Raw genomic sequence first — 16,423 nt, 5'->3', positions numbered from 1 at the left:
GCTAAAAGACCTAAAAGGGCGGTGTATCGAAAAACTACGAAATTTTTGGTGGGATACCGAATTATTCTTGGGCCGAGCATAGTGTGTCGCTTTGAAAAAAAAAAAGTTTAGTGATCTAAGAAAGATTAGGGACCTTACTTATTGCAACTAGTGGGAAGCCAAATACTTTGGATAGCTAATAAGATAAATCTACGAAGCAATTAATTTCTGATTTGTTTATTTTAACAGGGTTATGTTAAGAACTGTGAGCTACTGTCTGCACGGGCTGGTGCCTGCATCCTGCATTTGTGCTGATAGGTATGATCGAGAAGCCGTGGTGAGAGCCTTGGGAAATGATGCCGGAATCAAACCTCCTTTTGTTCTTGGTCAACTCCCTTCTACTCCAGACGAGCTGTTAAAGTTGGATCAGGTTAGAAATTGCTTTCAAAATTTTGTGGAAACTTGGGTAGGAATAGTGCATTTGGGGTTCGTGGAAAGCGACACGAACAGTTAAAAGTTAACTTAGAAATATTGAAATTAAATTTAGGAAATTGTCTTTGTCCTCTCCTTCACGTGCATCTTGATTATTTACAGAACGACTAGTGAAACGGCCTTTTTCGTAATTAAAGATCAAGCATTGCTCGGTACCATTAATTAAAGATCAAGCATTGCTCGGAGCCATCTTAACCTCAAGAAAGGACACCCGATAGTTCTTCAAACTCTAAATAAGCTTTAGTCGGATCATTTTGGCCAAAAGATGTGAAATAGGTACCATAATTGAGTGATGTGCTATGATAACAATGAGTCGAATTTGAACCTTCCTCGAAACTCTCCACGGTCAACCCAACCTGTGGGTTGACCGTTTGAAATAAAATAAAATAATAAAAATGACGCATTTTTATAATTACTAAATGTGAATATATTTTCGATTTCAATTACTTGTTTTGCAGATCATTTGAATGCTGCTAATTCACTTCATTTATTGTGAGCAGGCGATTTCTTTCACTTAGTTTCTTTTTCATTCAAAATTGAATTACGAATGCTTAAATACCATTCTAGTGTTCCTATATCGAATCAATTGCTAAATACACATTCGTTCTTTTACTGGCGCATTGAAAACGGCTAAAATACCCATTAAAAAATCATTTATTGTACTTTCCAGTAGCGCTGATCAGAATGAAAGTAATGCTGTTGGTCGTGAATGAAGTCAATTAAGGTAACTACGACGTTCAATGCGAGGAGCGCCAGAACGAGTCGATTCGCTTTGCCCTACAAGTACCCAGTTTAATTACACATCGGAGGTAAATGTGCAGTTATCCAAGATGAATAAGATTCCAGAGCAGGAGGGTACATGCAAGGCCGTAAGGGGAGGGATATTGCTTCGTTGAACTCCAAGCAGTGGGTAAACGACTTGTGTCTCCAACGAGACAATTTAAGGCTTTTTTTTAAATGGTTTTCTGTACAATGGCTGATTTTCTGCTGGGGATTTTACTTAGATAAAGAACGCTGCATTTTTTTTTTTTAACTGAAGAGGGTTGTCTCATCGAAAATTACTATTCATTAAGTAATGCTTACAAAAGTTCATTATGCAAATGAAGTCATTCTTCCTCATTTGCATGACATTATGTCGTTATCGTAACACGTATTAAGGTAATATTTTACAGAAATACTGTAAAATATTACGATTTTTCGCTATATATTATCTGTAAATAGCTTAAAGATATTTACTGTCTCTAAATAGAATCTATAAATCATTATAAATAAGATATTTATAATAAAATAATTATAATAATAATTGATTTGTACTAAACTTGATCAAAAAATAAAATAATAACATAATGATATATATACTGTAATATTATTATGATGATAATAATGCTATAAGCATAGATTACGTGACCTTAGCGAATTTAAGGTTTCCCTCATTTGCTTTTTAAATTAATATAATTCAATAAAGCAATCCTACCACCATAATACCCTACAAGTTTACCTCTATACTGTAATGGCAATAGCGATAATAATTCGCAATTTCAGGAAACGCCTTTCTATTGATGTATCGCGCAACCAAGGCCGTTTCTGCAAGTGGCCGCCTGCGCGTTGAAAACAAAAAATAGCTGCTCCTCCCTGCCTGCCTACTTATACTCATTTATCATCTTCAAAAATTTTAATATGAAATGCAACTTTTATTATCCAACAGTTCAGATAGAAAAAGAAAACAATGGTTCATTAGAATTAAAACTTAAGTAAAAAAATATCTGGAGGACCTATGAGTTGTGTTTTCCCTCTTAAGAGGAAAAAAAAAACACAACCCCCTAGGTCTAACCTAATGTTTCGGCCTGCTGCGTGTTGACACATTATACCCAAAGAGTAGAAACAACCTTGCTCATAACTTTCTATGAGTAAATGTTCATACACAGTTTTCTAGAACAAGAACACCTTGCAAAATAGTAGTCATACATTATTACGAAAAGTGTTTTATGCATATTGTTGATTATGTAAATATTTTAGAGGGACGTGTTGGGAATAGACAGGGCTGGTTCCAGAGGACTGAGGTGCGAAAATTAAAGTTCGGTCTATTCGATGTTCCTTGCCTGAACTGATATCCCCCACCGTCATTTGTTGAGATTGAACCCTTTTCACTCGCTGCCCCGGAGATGTGTTGCACCCACTGCACTTCCCTAAGGATCGGCACTGGTAACAGGGATGTAAATGAAGATGAAGAAGACGGTGTCATAGGCCCACGTCAGTGAAGTGTAATTATTCGATCTAACTGAGCGACTAACTACTTTGATAATTATTTCGACATTCATACACTCTCAGTTCCAGAAGATGTGTAGAACCTACACAAGAAATAAATATTTTATTGGAATATTATGAATGGCACTATGTGGTCTGTACTGTAAATACATTTAGGGACGCATTCCTGAAGAAAAAACATGGTAGTTTTAAAGATGCGATAAACGAATTTATTGTTTGAAATCTTTATTTGATTGTATAGTTACTAGAGTATATACAATACCCAAGGCAGCTGTACAGCTATGGGTTTTAAAAATTACAAAATATGATATTCTACACGCCATATGACGAACGTAACTTTGTCAATTATAATGGATGTCTAATAATACAAAATAATGCAGAAATATCTATTAAATGAAAAGTATGGTGTCCGAAACTATATTCAATCACAATGACAAAGTACTAGTCACTTTCCTGATGTACTTTTAGGGAATTATTGAGTTAAGTAGCATGCACGGTATATTTTTGAGTCCTGTACTGCTACAAATATGAAGGATTAGCAATAAATAAACTGTTGAGTAGATGTCTAACCTCATCTGCTCATGTGTAGGTGAGGTTATGCATATCATATCATGGTTCCTTCCACAAAGCAAATGATTACTGTAAATATTTTAAAAACTGTTGTTTATTGACGTATTTTGAGACATTACCTAATTTATTAATGTCAATTACCAATACATCTTCATCCATTTTTGTCTTTTTGTAATCAGGTATTCATGAAGTCAGAATTGAAAGTAGGAGTAATCTATGTGAAAGAAGGTCAGTGTACAGAGGAGCAGATATTGGATAATCGTGAACAGAGCCCCCTCTTTGATGATTTCCTCATGGTTTTGGGTGAGAGGGTACGTCTTCGTGGTAAGTTGTACTTTTCCCAAAATATATTTCAGGACAGAATTAAGTAACGAATTTATTCAAATATCTCGCGTACCTTTTGTGCTCACCATTTTACATGTCCCACTATGGCTTCTTCAAATTCGTTAATTTTGTTTACAACAAAATAACGAATTTGATGTTCTGGTCAAGTCTCCGTCCTTTACGGCCGATAAGGGACGAAGAATTTAATTTTGGAGAATCGCAATGATAAGGAAAGATGAAGGGGGGGGGGGGGTTATGCTTCTTTAACAAAAACTGGCCTGGAGCGATTAAATCGCTTCCATAGTCTGGTGATCAAGCCCAGGTGGAGGTTGAATTTGTGTGGCGTGAGATCAATATTAGCAAAGGAAGAGCAATAGCGAGGTGTATTACAGGCCAAATGACTACTAATAGTACTCCAACTAGTGTTCCGTGAAATAAGTTTCGATCGGAACCTGCTGACAAAACTGAATCCAGTACTCAAATAAAGAGGCTTAGAGTTAAACAGTTATGTCAGATGAAATCTCACAACATAATAACCAAAAAAGTTTAGAAAGACGAGAACTGCACGCAATTTAGATAGCGTAGAAGACGATCGCATTTGGTACAGCAATATTGATGACAGTTGAGATGACAACGAAGATAGTGACTGAAAAATAAGTAGTGAATTTCATTTATTTTTCTCCGTTGTTATTTTAAGATATGGCGTGCGTCGGCTTCCCAGACAGCACAGTAGTTCTCGGGTGGCCCTGATATGGTCACATTAGTGCGAATGAGTTTCCTAGAATGATGAAAAGTAATCACGACATTGCAAAATTTCATTATTGGCAACTTAACAAGAGCCATTTTCGTACAGCTGGGTGGCAGCTAAGGTAAGGTTGATGTACCTAACTGTGGACGAAGATTTCTTCTTCGAATGTGAAATGGATGAAAATTTAATAGAACTGATGAATAAATCCACATTATTTTTAAAATATAGCTTTCAAAAATGCGGAAAAAGTTTTTGAAAGTCTTCAAAATTCGCGTATTATTCGAGGGACAAGTGTTATTTGAAGAGGGGGATCCCTCGTAACGAAAAATTTAAATTAAAATTAAATGATTTGATTTTATAATTATTTCTCAGAGTGGTTTCTTAAATTTTTATCGTTCTTAGTATTAATTTTCCACACTTCGTTATTTTTTTGTTAAATCTTCAAATTGAATTTTAGAGAAGTGTTTTGCTTTAGACACTTTTATACAGCCTCCTTTCCATTAACATTTTAAACCAGTATCATTATTAATTACTGACAGACGTGAATTTTGTTCTAATTTCTGAAGATTATATAACATAACTTGCTTTCGCTAAAGAATATTCATTTTACACTCGGAAGCATGAGTAACTCCCATGGTTTAAGTAAAAAAGAAACTACAATTAGGCAAAAAAGATGATGTACAATTATTAAAAGAATTTTAAATGTTTCTAGGCTTTGATAAATATAAGGGAGGTCTGGATACGCTGCATGATTTGACGGGAACGGAGTCTGTTTACACTCAGTGGAGAGGAATCGAAATTATGTATCACGTTTCCACGCTTTTACCCCATGAGGAACATGACCCACAAAAGGTAAGCCTCTTCAAAGATTGTATTTTACTTCAAGTGCTTTTTCGTTAATTACATAATAGCTATTTCTGTATGCATGCATTCATTCCCGAAATTTAATTATGACAAGGATTGTCAGTCGTGCATAATACATTCACAAGGAATGGTTGGGTATCTACTCTACTGTTGTACTTGGGACTGGCTCCCAAGTGGAAGTAAAGTGTGATATTCTTCATGTTTGCTGCTGTCCAATTAGTTTGTCTAGCCATTATTACGAGACCGAATTCATTTTAGAAACTTTTGTGTGTGTTGAGTGCTCGCGAACGTATTTATTCAACTTGCATAAGAACGTGAAATTTTTGTTAGTGTTACAAATCCTTTTCAAATGAAATTTCCAGTACTCTCGCAAGTTAGAATACTCTCTAGTTAGTAGTTGTTGTGTTTAATACATTTAGCCTCTTTATATTTTGATGATAGTCGTAACATCTGCATTTGATGTACTTTTGCATAAACGAAGGATATTTGAGAAAAGTTAGGTAACACGTTTTTGTGAGAAAAAAAATTGCAGAACAGGGAAACGACACTGGTCATTAATGTGCTATACAAATGAGGCACATTGGTCAATCACTGGTTGCGGCGTGTTCGAACTGCTTTGAAAGAGAGGGAGGGAATTATAGAAGCCAATTCAGAAGAACAGTGCCCATTGAAGTATCTGGAGAAAAGACATGCAGCAGAAATAGAACGTCTGTGAGACAGAGAGTGGAGCGACTCTGTTAGATATGAGTCTATTATTTAGCCAAATGCCCTCTTTTGAATGGAATCTAGAAGCCTGAGAGAGGTTTTGTGGGCACCGCCCCAGATGTGAGAACAATTTTCCATGGTACGGCAGATTTGTGATTTGTACAGAGTGAACAGTTGTTTGGTGGAAAAGTAACGCCGAGAGCGAAAGAGAGAACCCAGTTTTTTAGATGCAGAGGAAGCAATATTGCTTATGCCGAGAGAGAGAGAGAGAGAGAGAGAGAGAGAGATATTTGAAGTCAGGGTAATCTCCGCTAAAGGTATATGACCTTGCTTAGAAACCAGGGTATCATCGAAGATTAGTATAGAAGCAGAAGAATCTTTTTGCGAGATGTAAGGGCTGAGTTTTAGAAGGATTGAAATCAACTAAGTTATCTTTGTCCCACTAGAGAATTACCTGGAGATCAGCATTTAAGGAATTAAAAGTGGATATTTAGAAGTTGAAGCTGTTTGTGCAGGGCAAGGTTTCTCAAACTGGAAGGTGGAATGGAATGTAATGTGCTATCATCAGCAAAACTGTGGATAGGATTTCTAGTCAATGGAAGGAGGTTAGTAATGTACAAGGGGAAAAAAGAACCGAACCTTAGGGACACCAGCATTAGTGGAGAAGTTAAAAGACAAAGCCATTTACCATTACCCACAGTGAGCTGTCAGAGAGAGAAAACTACATACTCAATTTCAAAAAACAGTTCACAACCATAAGATGGAAGCTTATTTAGAAGGCCACACGATCAAAATCCTTTGAAATGTCAAGAGTAACTACATGAGTTTCACCAAACATTTCCATTGAATGTGTCCATAGATGGGTCCATAGTTTCAGCAAGTGCGAATACCATTAACATTCAAGGCTTTAAACCCCTCTATCAGATCTCCCCGAAGGTACATGGCCTCGAGACGCTTCAGAACTCTGAAGCCGTTATAGGTAAGAGCACCGTTTTGTTCTCTTCACCAATCTGGTTGCCATCCGTTTCAGCAGATCTATATTCTTCATAAAGTGAGGCCTCCTCAGACCTGTATACAATACTCAATATGAGGCCTAACCATGGCCTTATACAAAGGGATAATCAGCTCCTTTATCCCTGCTAGAAAGTTCCTTTATATCATTGACAAAACTCCATGAGTTATTCTGGCAGCATATCTGCACTGCTCAGAATTCCATCAAAGTTTCCTTCGACACAGGTCCTTTCAAGTTAGGTTCTGGCAGGTTTTATCTCAAACATACAAGAAGATGGAATCCCACAGGATTCTGTTCTCAGCGTCACTCCGTTTTCAATAAGAATAAACAATATCACAAATAGCATTCCAAACACTATTGACTCATATCTCTATACAGATGATCTTACCATATCCTGCCATTCTCAGAATATGAACTACATTGAGAGGCATCTACAAATATCAATAAATAACATTGAATTATGGATGGCACAAAGTGGGTAGAAATTGTCAAGCCACAAATCTAACTATACATTTTTGTACCAAGCATAAAATGCATCCTGAACCCTAGTTACACTTGGCCACTCACCCTCTATCAATCGTGAATAGTATTCGTCTCCTAGGGCTAATTTTTGATAAGAAGTTAGAAACTTCCAGGAGCACATCAAATATTTAAAACCCATTTGCACAAAAAAAAATTAATATACTGCTGGTTATCTCTAGTACAGCCTAGGGTGCAGATCGTTATACCTTGCTGCACTTAAATAAGTCCATAATTAGATCTCAGCTAGATTAAGGAGTACCTGTTTATGACTCAGCTAGGGAGATGCACCTTGGCCCATCTTGCGCCCATACAACACTCTTCTCTTAGGATAGCCCTTGGTACATACAGAACATAACCAGTTCAAAGGCTTTATGTTGAGGCTCACGAACCTCCACTTAGCACCAGAAGAAAGATGTTGCCGAAGAACTACTCAGCTAAAATTAAAAGCCTCCCCACTCATCCTATTTCCTTCATTACTACATGTTCCTCAACGGACAACCCACTGTGCAAATAAACCCAGAACAATTCGGCCTACTGGTATTAGACTGCAAAATCTAACAGAATGCTGGATAATATCATCAGCTTGATAATATCATCAGAGAATCGAAAGATATTAAGAAATCATATCTTCTCGCACTTCTTCATTGGTTCACGTTTCAAGTGGGGCAGCTACTTTGATTTAGTCACCAATGTCAACAAATGTGTACAGTGTCTTGTGCTGTAACAAGAAGAAAGGAAACATCACGCATTTGCCTTTGTTCATGTAAAGTTTTCCTACTGGAGATGGCGAAGTTATTATTTTAGAACATCCGTCACCTTACTTTTTAAACAGCCCACGTAATGCACTTCACTCAGAGAACCCATGCAAATACATTATTAAGAATAATAATACATTTTAAAAGATGTTTGGCGTAGCTTCAATTTCTAGGTCTACTCCTAAGATGTTTTCGAATGCAACCTTCTCCTCCACCCTCCCACTTTTTAATAAGCATGCCATATTCATCCGTGTAGGATTCGGCCATAACTGCGGAGGAAAGGAAACCTGGACGTGGATAAGAGGATTTCTTTCGAGATCCTGTGGCTAGGCAGGACCGATCCGTGATATTTGCCGATCCTCCATTACCTCCAAATGTTTGTTTAGTTCACGTGAATTTATTTAAGCTGTCCACTTCTACAACGGCAAATGGAAGTTCGTTCCAGAAATCAACCACCCACTGGCTAAAGGCAAATTTCCGCACATCTACTCTACAATTCTCTTACCTCAATTTAAATTTATGGTCCCCTCAGGCAACTAATCTTGGCAAGAGGAAGAATACCATCAGTATTGGGCTTGCTGCTCAAACAATTCGAGGCCTCATACGGAGTCCGTACACCGCAATCAGATAACCTCGCAGGTGCCTAGTCTCCAGACACTGTAATTTGCAAAATAAAGCCTTTCTTCATAAGAGCAACCCTTTGTTCCATTCAATAACATTGTTGCCCTTCTCTGTACTCATTCTCTGTACTCTACATCCTTCCTAAAATGAGGCATCCATACCTGTATACAGTAATCAAGGTATGGCCTGACCACTGCCTTATACAAGGGGGATAATCACCTCATTTTCCCTGTTAGAAAAATTCCTGAATATCACTGATGGCCTGCTCTAGAAGCCTGTCTGCACCGCCCAGAAAACTACATATATGACTGCACAATTTACCCCAGGTCTTTTTTCATTCTCTACCACTGTCAGTGTAGTACCACACAGTTGATACGTTACTGTGGGATTACTGCTACTCATATGCAGTATTTTACATTTGTCAATGTTAAACTTCAAATGCAACCTCTCGGCCTATCTGCTGAACTTTTCTAGATCCTGTTGCAGTAGCGTACTGTCTTTACTGTCATTAACTACTCTGCCAACCTTCGTATCGTCAGCAAACTTGGACATTAAGTCTGATATACCATAATCAATATCACTGATAAATATAGAAAACAACAACAATGGGTCCCCTGAGGGACACCACTGATAACAGTAGTCCACGAAGAGCAGTGTCCATTGATTACCACTCTGTCTTCTCCCACTCAACCATCCTTTTATCCATAGCAGCAACTTGTCCTTAATGCCATACTTCTCCAACTTGTGCAGTAGTTTTCCATGTGCAACAGTATCAAAAGCTTTGCTGAAATCCAAATATATGATATCAAAATGATTTTTTGCATCCAGTTCCTTTGTGACCTCATTGTAGTATCCAATCAAATTGGTCAAACAAGATTTCCCCTTAATAAACCCATGCTGTGTCTGAACTATTACTGCGGTCTTGTCTGGATGATGCTGCAATGCTTCTTTAACCAGTGCCTCCATTAATTTCCCTGGAACAGAAGTTAAACTAACAGGCCTGTAATTATTTGTCGCCCTTTTATCCCCCCCCCCTTTGTGACATTTGTACATCTCCAGTCCAAGGGGACCACCCATGAGTACAAGGAAGATATAATTATGGCTAAGTGTTTGCTTACTTCCTTTGTTGCCACCTTTAATATAACTGGATAGATCTCATCCACCCCAGATGCCTTTCTTATGTTTAACTTCAACAATTTCTCCCCCACTTTGCTCTCAGTTATTACAAAATCATATAGCTCCCTGCCAGAATTTGATAAACTTCTGGCATTTACATCCCTGAATAACTCCTCGGGTGTGAATGTAGATGTAAAATACTCGTTTAATTTGTCGGCGACCTGAGCAGGGTCCTCAACAGTCCAACCATTGACATCAAGTGGACCAACATGATTCATCCCCTTCCTTCTAGAGTTTACATAAGCAAAGAACTCTCTGCATTCTTTGCCAAAGATTTCTCGTAATCTGCCTAACCTCCTTTGTGACTTGATTACACACCAGCTTATATCTACCATAGGCTTCTGTGTCATTTGATAATTTATATGCATCCCATGCATTTTTCTTCTCTGCCACGAGTCTCGTTAGTTCATCTGACATCCATTTAAGCCTAAACCTTGAACAGTATTTCTTATTGGGACAAAACGCCCAGTAGCTTGAAAGATTACTTCCTAGAATGCTTCCAATTTAGAATTTGCTGTTGGTAATGTCATCAGTTGGTCCCACTGTACAGACTTTAAAACCTATCTCAGACCATCATAGTCACCTTTACGAAAGCAAAAACTCTTCCCTTTACCCATGACGGTAGTTACATTTTTGAGTAAATCCGACATCAGCACACTGTGATCACTGCCACGTACTGATTCCTTTATCTGCAGATTCTTAATGCATGGAGAATCACTACTGATAATCAGATCAAGAGTATTACTCACTCTGGTTGCCTGTCAAACATGCTGCTGTAGAAAATAATAAGTCTTGCTAGTGTGCGAATGACCAGTCAATATCTGGAAAGATAAAATTCTCCATTATAAGACATTCTGAATTACTGGCCCAATCTATTTCTCTGCACAATTTCTCATTATACTTATCAGATTCATTAGGCCTATAACACACTCCCACTCTCAATTTCACTTTCACAGTGGTTATGTCACACCGAACTGACTCAACATTGTGCTTGTCCACCCATGTCACCTGGATGCACTTTCTTAGATTTTATTTGTTTATTAATTAACAGCATAACCCCTCCTCTCCTCCTATCCTTTCTGTACACATTGTACTCCCCAAATTCCAGTTCTGCATTCCTTATCTCTGTGTGACACTACGTCACACAGAGATAAGGAATGCAGAACTGGAATTTGGTTAGGAATGATAAGGAATGCAGATATATCAAATATGCAGATATTTGGTATATGTAGATTTAACTGATATACCAAATAACATCTGCCTTTAATGTTTTGGCCAGTATCTCAAATTCATCAAATTTATTTACTAAACTTCTAGCATTGGTGTACATGCAAGTATACATGCACCTGTTCTTATTGTTAGTTACCCTAACACAACCCATGTATTTACTTGTTGCGCGATGACCCCAGCAGTTCCTGAAATCCCCAGAAACTTGTTTTCCAGGTTGCTACTCATTCCAATAGAAGCAGTGCAAGAATTATTTTCACATCTGCCTGCGGCTACTGTTAACCTATCATGGACTGATAGGTTAACAGTAGCCGCAAAATGATATATATCCCTCAAAGCTAGCAGTTTTCTTTTCCGATCCACCTAACACTGCCTCGATAGCATCAGCAAATATTCTTGCACCCTTTCTATTTAAGTGTATCCCATCCCTGTAGAAGCAGTCTCTCATGTTAACAAGCACAGACTAAGCTGAAAAAAAAATCCACCCCTTGAGCCTTGCACAGTCTCTCCAGGGCCGACTGATTGACAAGGCTCTCATCACATACTCCCTCCTATCGTGTCTGGGCAGAATTTCACACAATTCGAAATTGAACCTTGATTCTCCATCTCTTCTTGAACAAATACCTTTCACTATACTCCGTCTGAATTCTCGTTATAAAATTAATTTCTCACTGCCTGTTCCTCGTACTTATCACTTATTTTGTAGTCCTCTGTTTCGTTTCCTTCAGGTATTCAATAATTACAATATTGATTTTACAATTAATCCATCTATCTATAAGAATTTGCTCCTTACTCTGTTTTTTTAATGTAAATTTTGTATACACATATTTTAATTCTAGTTTTGTATTGATTATTACTGTTTATTTTCTGTAACTTTTAGCGTTCTCACCCTTATTTAGATAAATAAATCAGATTTTCCTTTGTGATATTAAATGTGGACAGGGGAGTCAAATCACGTGGAAGGATAAAGAGGGGACAATTCGATTCTTCTTTTACGCAACTCTCACCAAAGTATTTTCTGCCCATTTGATGAAGAGGCTCTCATCCATCTGAATACCCTTGTAGTGCTTTGCGAATGGACTCACTCTTCGTGCATACTAATATGTTAGCTATATATCTATTGTTGACGTGTCGTTTATGCTTCAGAAAGATGCACGTTTCTTTTTAAAGTTAATAAAATCGTGTGTGGTTCCAGAATTCTTCGATTTCTTGAAGGTACACTGGTTTTCTAGAAAGGCGGGCTTCAGGTCTCTTAAGAACCATGATTTTGTCCATTTAGATATAATCTGATGGTTTTTGAAGCAATGTCATTAGTGGCTTCATCAATCGGCAGGGTGGAAAATGCATCCCACTTAGTTGAGGGGAGAAAATTCATAATGACACCTGGCTTGATGAAATTAACCGAAAAATGGTTTTGGTTAGGAATTCATCATCCCTAGAATGCATCGACGGAAACGTAAAAGCAAAGGTGAATAGTTTGTCGTCTGAATTGAAGGCAAAGGTCAAGATTGTGGGCGTCAGATCTGCAATACGATGAAACACTAGGTCTAAAGCCTGGTTTCCCCCTTGTAGGGTGTAATTCAAGGAAATCTAACCCTAAATTTCACATGCAGGTGATGAGGTCCCGTCTAGCTTCAGAGTGTCTAGGGGCGGGCATATTGAAGTCCCTTGTACGAAAGGTAGGTTAATCAGTGATGAAGTGGTCGCGAGCCATGAAAGCAATTCATCTCTGGAGTCTTGTGTATTGATCAGGTGGAAGATAAATTAGACAAATTTGGATCTGGCGATTTCCAAATGTAACGTTGGCACACAAAGCTTCAAAGCGATCAGCACTGCTGATCCTTAGGCAGGAAAGTAGAAAATTACGATGATAAATAATATAACACCTCCTCCTCCTCTTCTTTCCATGCGATCATTAGTAGCTGCATGATAAGATACTTCTGAACAAAGCATCAAGCTGTTTATTGGAAGACGTCCAAGTTTCTGGAAGGCAAATAATCCCAAATTCCTCTAGGAACAAGAGCGATTGCAGGGAGTGGAGCTCACTGCAGATGCTTCTGACGTTTTGTGTAAAAATTGATCAGAGCCAGTCCGATCCAATGTATTCCGACCCCTTTAGTTGCTGGTGACGATTTCTGGGGGCAGAGCCTCTGGAAGTTAATAAATTATATTCTTCATTATCTTCCTCTAGTTGAGGACTTTCATTTGAGCTGTCAGCATCGGTGCAAAGTTTTCTACATGATTTAGTAAACGTTGAATTTGATATTGTTCAATGCTATATTATAAAGAGGTCTTTGATGTTGATAACGTTTGATAATTCTATAACACGACTTCTATTTTTTTAAGAAAATTGAACTCTGAAACATTCGCGTATGTCCTCTCTTTAGACATTCTAGAACTCCTTGATCCAGGCTGGATTAAGGGTGCTACATTCGGTGGTAAAAACATTGACTTTCTGTCCCATTCCTCACAATTAGGATGTGAAGAAGGATGTGTTTATCCACTAAGAGAACAGCCCTTTCAGGTAAGTTTATTTTCTTCACAGAAGGTGCAATTCATGGAAAAAAAAAGTTCTTTGAATAACGCAGAATCCATCCATGCTGATTTTTTTTGAGTGGTAGTAAACTGATAAAAATGAGCAATTTATATTTTTTAAAGATTTAGGATTAGTTCATATAACCACAAAAAAAAAAAAAAAAAAAAAAAAAAACAATTTATCAGTTTCAGTTACGTTGCTGTAGGCGGCTACCGTGATTTTTTTTTTTCTCTGTGCATATTTTGTACCCTAGTGACGCATGCTCAGCATTTTTCCCCCATAGTTTCTATGGATATCATCCTATAATTTAGACCCGTTTCGTCCTTATAGTAGAATTTTTCTCCAATCAGTTTTTCTCTGTTGATGAATGACCAAATAATCTAAGTATTTTCAGCAGCAGACTGATCAGCGGATGGTCTCTCCCCACTAATACTTAATTACGTTAATTCCATGATATTTTTTTCCTAACATCCATCCGTCACTTTGTAAAAAATATCCGCACCATCAATCTTATGACAGAAAAGGCCTTTTCCTTGATGCTAGTTTTATGGGTGTCCGCTGATTGGAGTTCAGTCTTAAACACCAAATAATGAAAAGTGCATGTGCGCACTAATTCAATTCGTATCCATACGCACTGAATTAGTGCATATGGCATTGTGCCGTGGGCATCAGATGCCCACGGCACAGTGCTGTGTTTTCATCATCATCAGCTATTTTAATCCACTGCAGGATGAAGGCCTCTTCAGCAACTTTCCAGTTCCTTCTGTTTTGTGCAATGGCGATCCATTTACTGCCCACGAATTCTTGAATTTCACCTGTCCATCTCCGTTGCTGTCTTCCAGGTTTTCTTTTAGCTCCTCTTAGGTACCATTATGTTATTTTCTTAGTCCATCTGTCATCATGTCTTCGAGCTATGTGTCCTGCTCAAGTACATTTCAGTTCTTTAGTTTTGATAAGAATATTCTTTACTTGAGTTTGCTGCCTAATCCATGTGTTTCTAGAGTTCAGTATTAAGCACCAAATAATGAAAAGTGCATGTGCGCACTTATTGAATTCGTATCCATACGCACTGAATTAGTGCATATGGCATTGTGCCGTGGGCATCTGATGCCCACGGCACAGTGCTGTGTTTTCATCATCATCAGCTATTTTAATCCAACAGTCTTATCCAATAGTCTGATTCCTAGTACAATTCGTTCCATTCTTCGCTGTATAGTTTTCAGCTTCTCTTTCATTCTTTTGATGCGTGCTGTGTTTAAAGAGGTTTAATATTTATTTATTTAAAGGTTAGAGGTTTATTTAAGGAGGCTTTTGTTTTAAAGAAGGGGAGCGTCGATTAAGCGGAGGTCTGTTAAGAAGACTTCAACTGAATATCAAGAATGGAATAGAATATTACAGTATAGAACAGAAGTGCCATGTAAGGACAATTGCGTATTCCTAATGAAACCATTATATTGTAGATCATTTAATTCGATGATATTGAGAAAGGAAAGGTTCATTGCAACAGTTCTTTTCAAGCGGCAGTTGTAGGTAAAAAAATGATGGTTCTGTTTAGAATCGTAGACAGTGAAGAAAATGAAATCTCGTTCGCTGCGTTCATTTCGGGATGAGAATTGCTGAAAGACATTTTGCGGAAATTGTCCGTGTACATTATGATTTTTTTCAAATAAAGAATAGTTGTAGCCGTTGTTGCTTTGATCGTGGTACGCGTGATTTCTTTTCTTTCCAGTTTTTTAAAAAGATAATCGGTGGTATCTGTTATGTTACCTCTATGCGGTTTTCTTAAAAATTACTTTTAGATTTTGTATTGCGAGTAATATTATTGTTGTTTTGAACTTTTCATTCAATTATTAATATTTTTTTTCCTTTTCATTACAGCTCCAGAAGAAACGCCACATTGGAAACGACATTGTGTGCGTAGCTTTCTTAGAGAGTGAAAACACACCCTTTTCTCCAGCCTGCATCAAATCCCATTTCCTGCACACGTTTATTGTGGTGAGAACTAACCCCATGCGTAAAGCCAATCCGGTTATTTATGAGGTATCTTACAACTCAACATAAACTTATTTATAAATATTTTAAGTAGTATGGTTTTGCACTTCGGGATTAATCGTTAACCACAAGATCTAAGGTAGCTTTTTCCATGCAGTGATACACGTGGTCTCTTGGGATTGCAGAGTATTCTAAAGCATTCACGAAGAGAGAAGAAAAGAGAAACTGTGGAGTTAAAGCAACCTTTACTGCTGTCGGAATGGTTAAGAAAATGCTGACTTAGCAAACATCTTAAGGATAAATGATTAAACGAGGTAGCAGATGGACTTTCTTCACACCAGATGTAGAAAAACATCTTCATATGCTATGATAATTAAATCTTTATTTTCTAGTTTCCATATTAATTTCTTAGTATTAATGTGAAAAGGAAGGAGGAAAGCATCTATAAAGATCTTTATATTTTATTAAGACCGTTAAATGAAGTATTCCATAACTTTAGGTACATGTGAATTTCAATCAAGTGATGTAAGACGTGGCTCAGGTATTTCATTCTTGATTTCTTTACTTTAAAATGAGGTAAATAATAAAAAAAAAAGACCATCAGCAGTTACAACTAGAAATTCGAAAATTTTCAT

At 37.5% G+C, this 16,423-nt stretch overlaps 1 protein-coding gene across 5 annotated transcripts in view; it reads left to right on the top strand.

The window, feature by feature from the left end:
- Window positions 1-16,423, top strand: part of LOC150084530 (uncharacterized) — a 138,110-nt gene that overhangs the window by 29,751 nt on the left and 91,936 nt on the right. For 4 of the 5 annotated variants that reach the window (XM_090375296.1, XM_090375295.1, XM_090375292.1 and 1 more), the window contains 4 exons: window positions 229-409; window positions 3,486-3,630; window positions 5,091-5,230; window positions 15,675-15,836. In XM_090375296.1, the coding sequence (XP_090231422.1) occupies window positions 229-409; window positions 3,486-3,630; window positions 5,091-5,230; window positions 15,675-15,836 (628 nt within the window). The remainder of the gene's footprint in view (window positions 1-228; window positions 410-3,485; window positions 3,631-5,090; window positions 5,231-15,674; window positions 15,837-16,423) is intronic. The other variant, XM_090375293.1, reaches the window with a different exon arrangement.

Source organism: Mastigoproctus giganteus, chromosome 6 (assembly GCF_048544385.1).
Source record: "Mastigoproctus giganteus isolate SK-2022 chromosome 6, ASM4854438v1, whole genome shotgun sequence".
Lineage (NCBI taxonomy): Eukaryota > Metazoa > Arthropoda > Arachnida > Uropygi > Thelyphonidae > Mastigoproctus > Mastigoproctus giganteus.
Note: the sequence above shows the minus strand (reverse complement) of the source record. Positions and strands in the feature narration are given on the sequence as shown.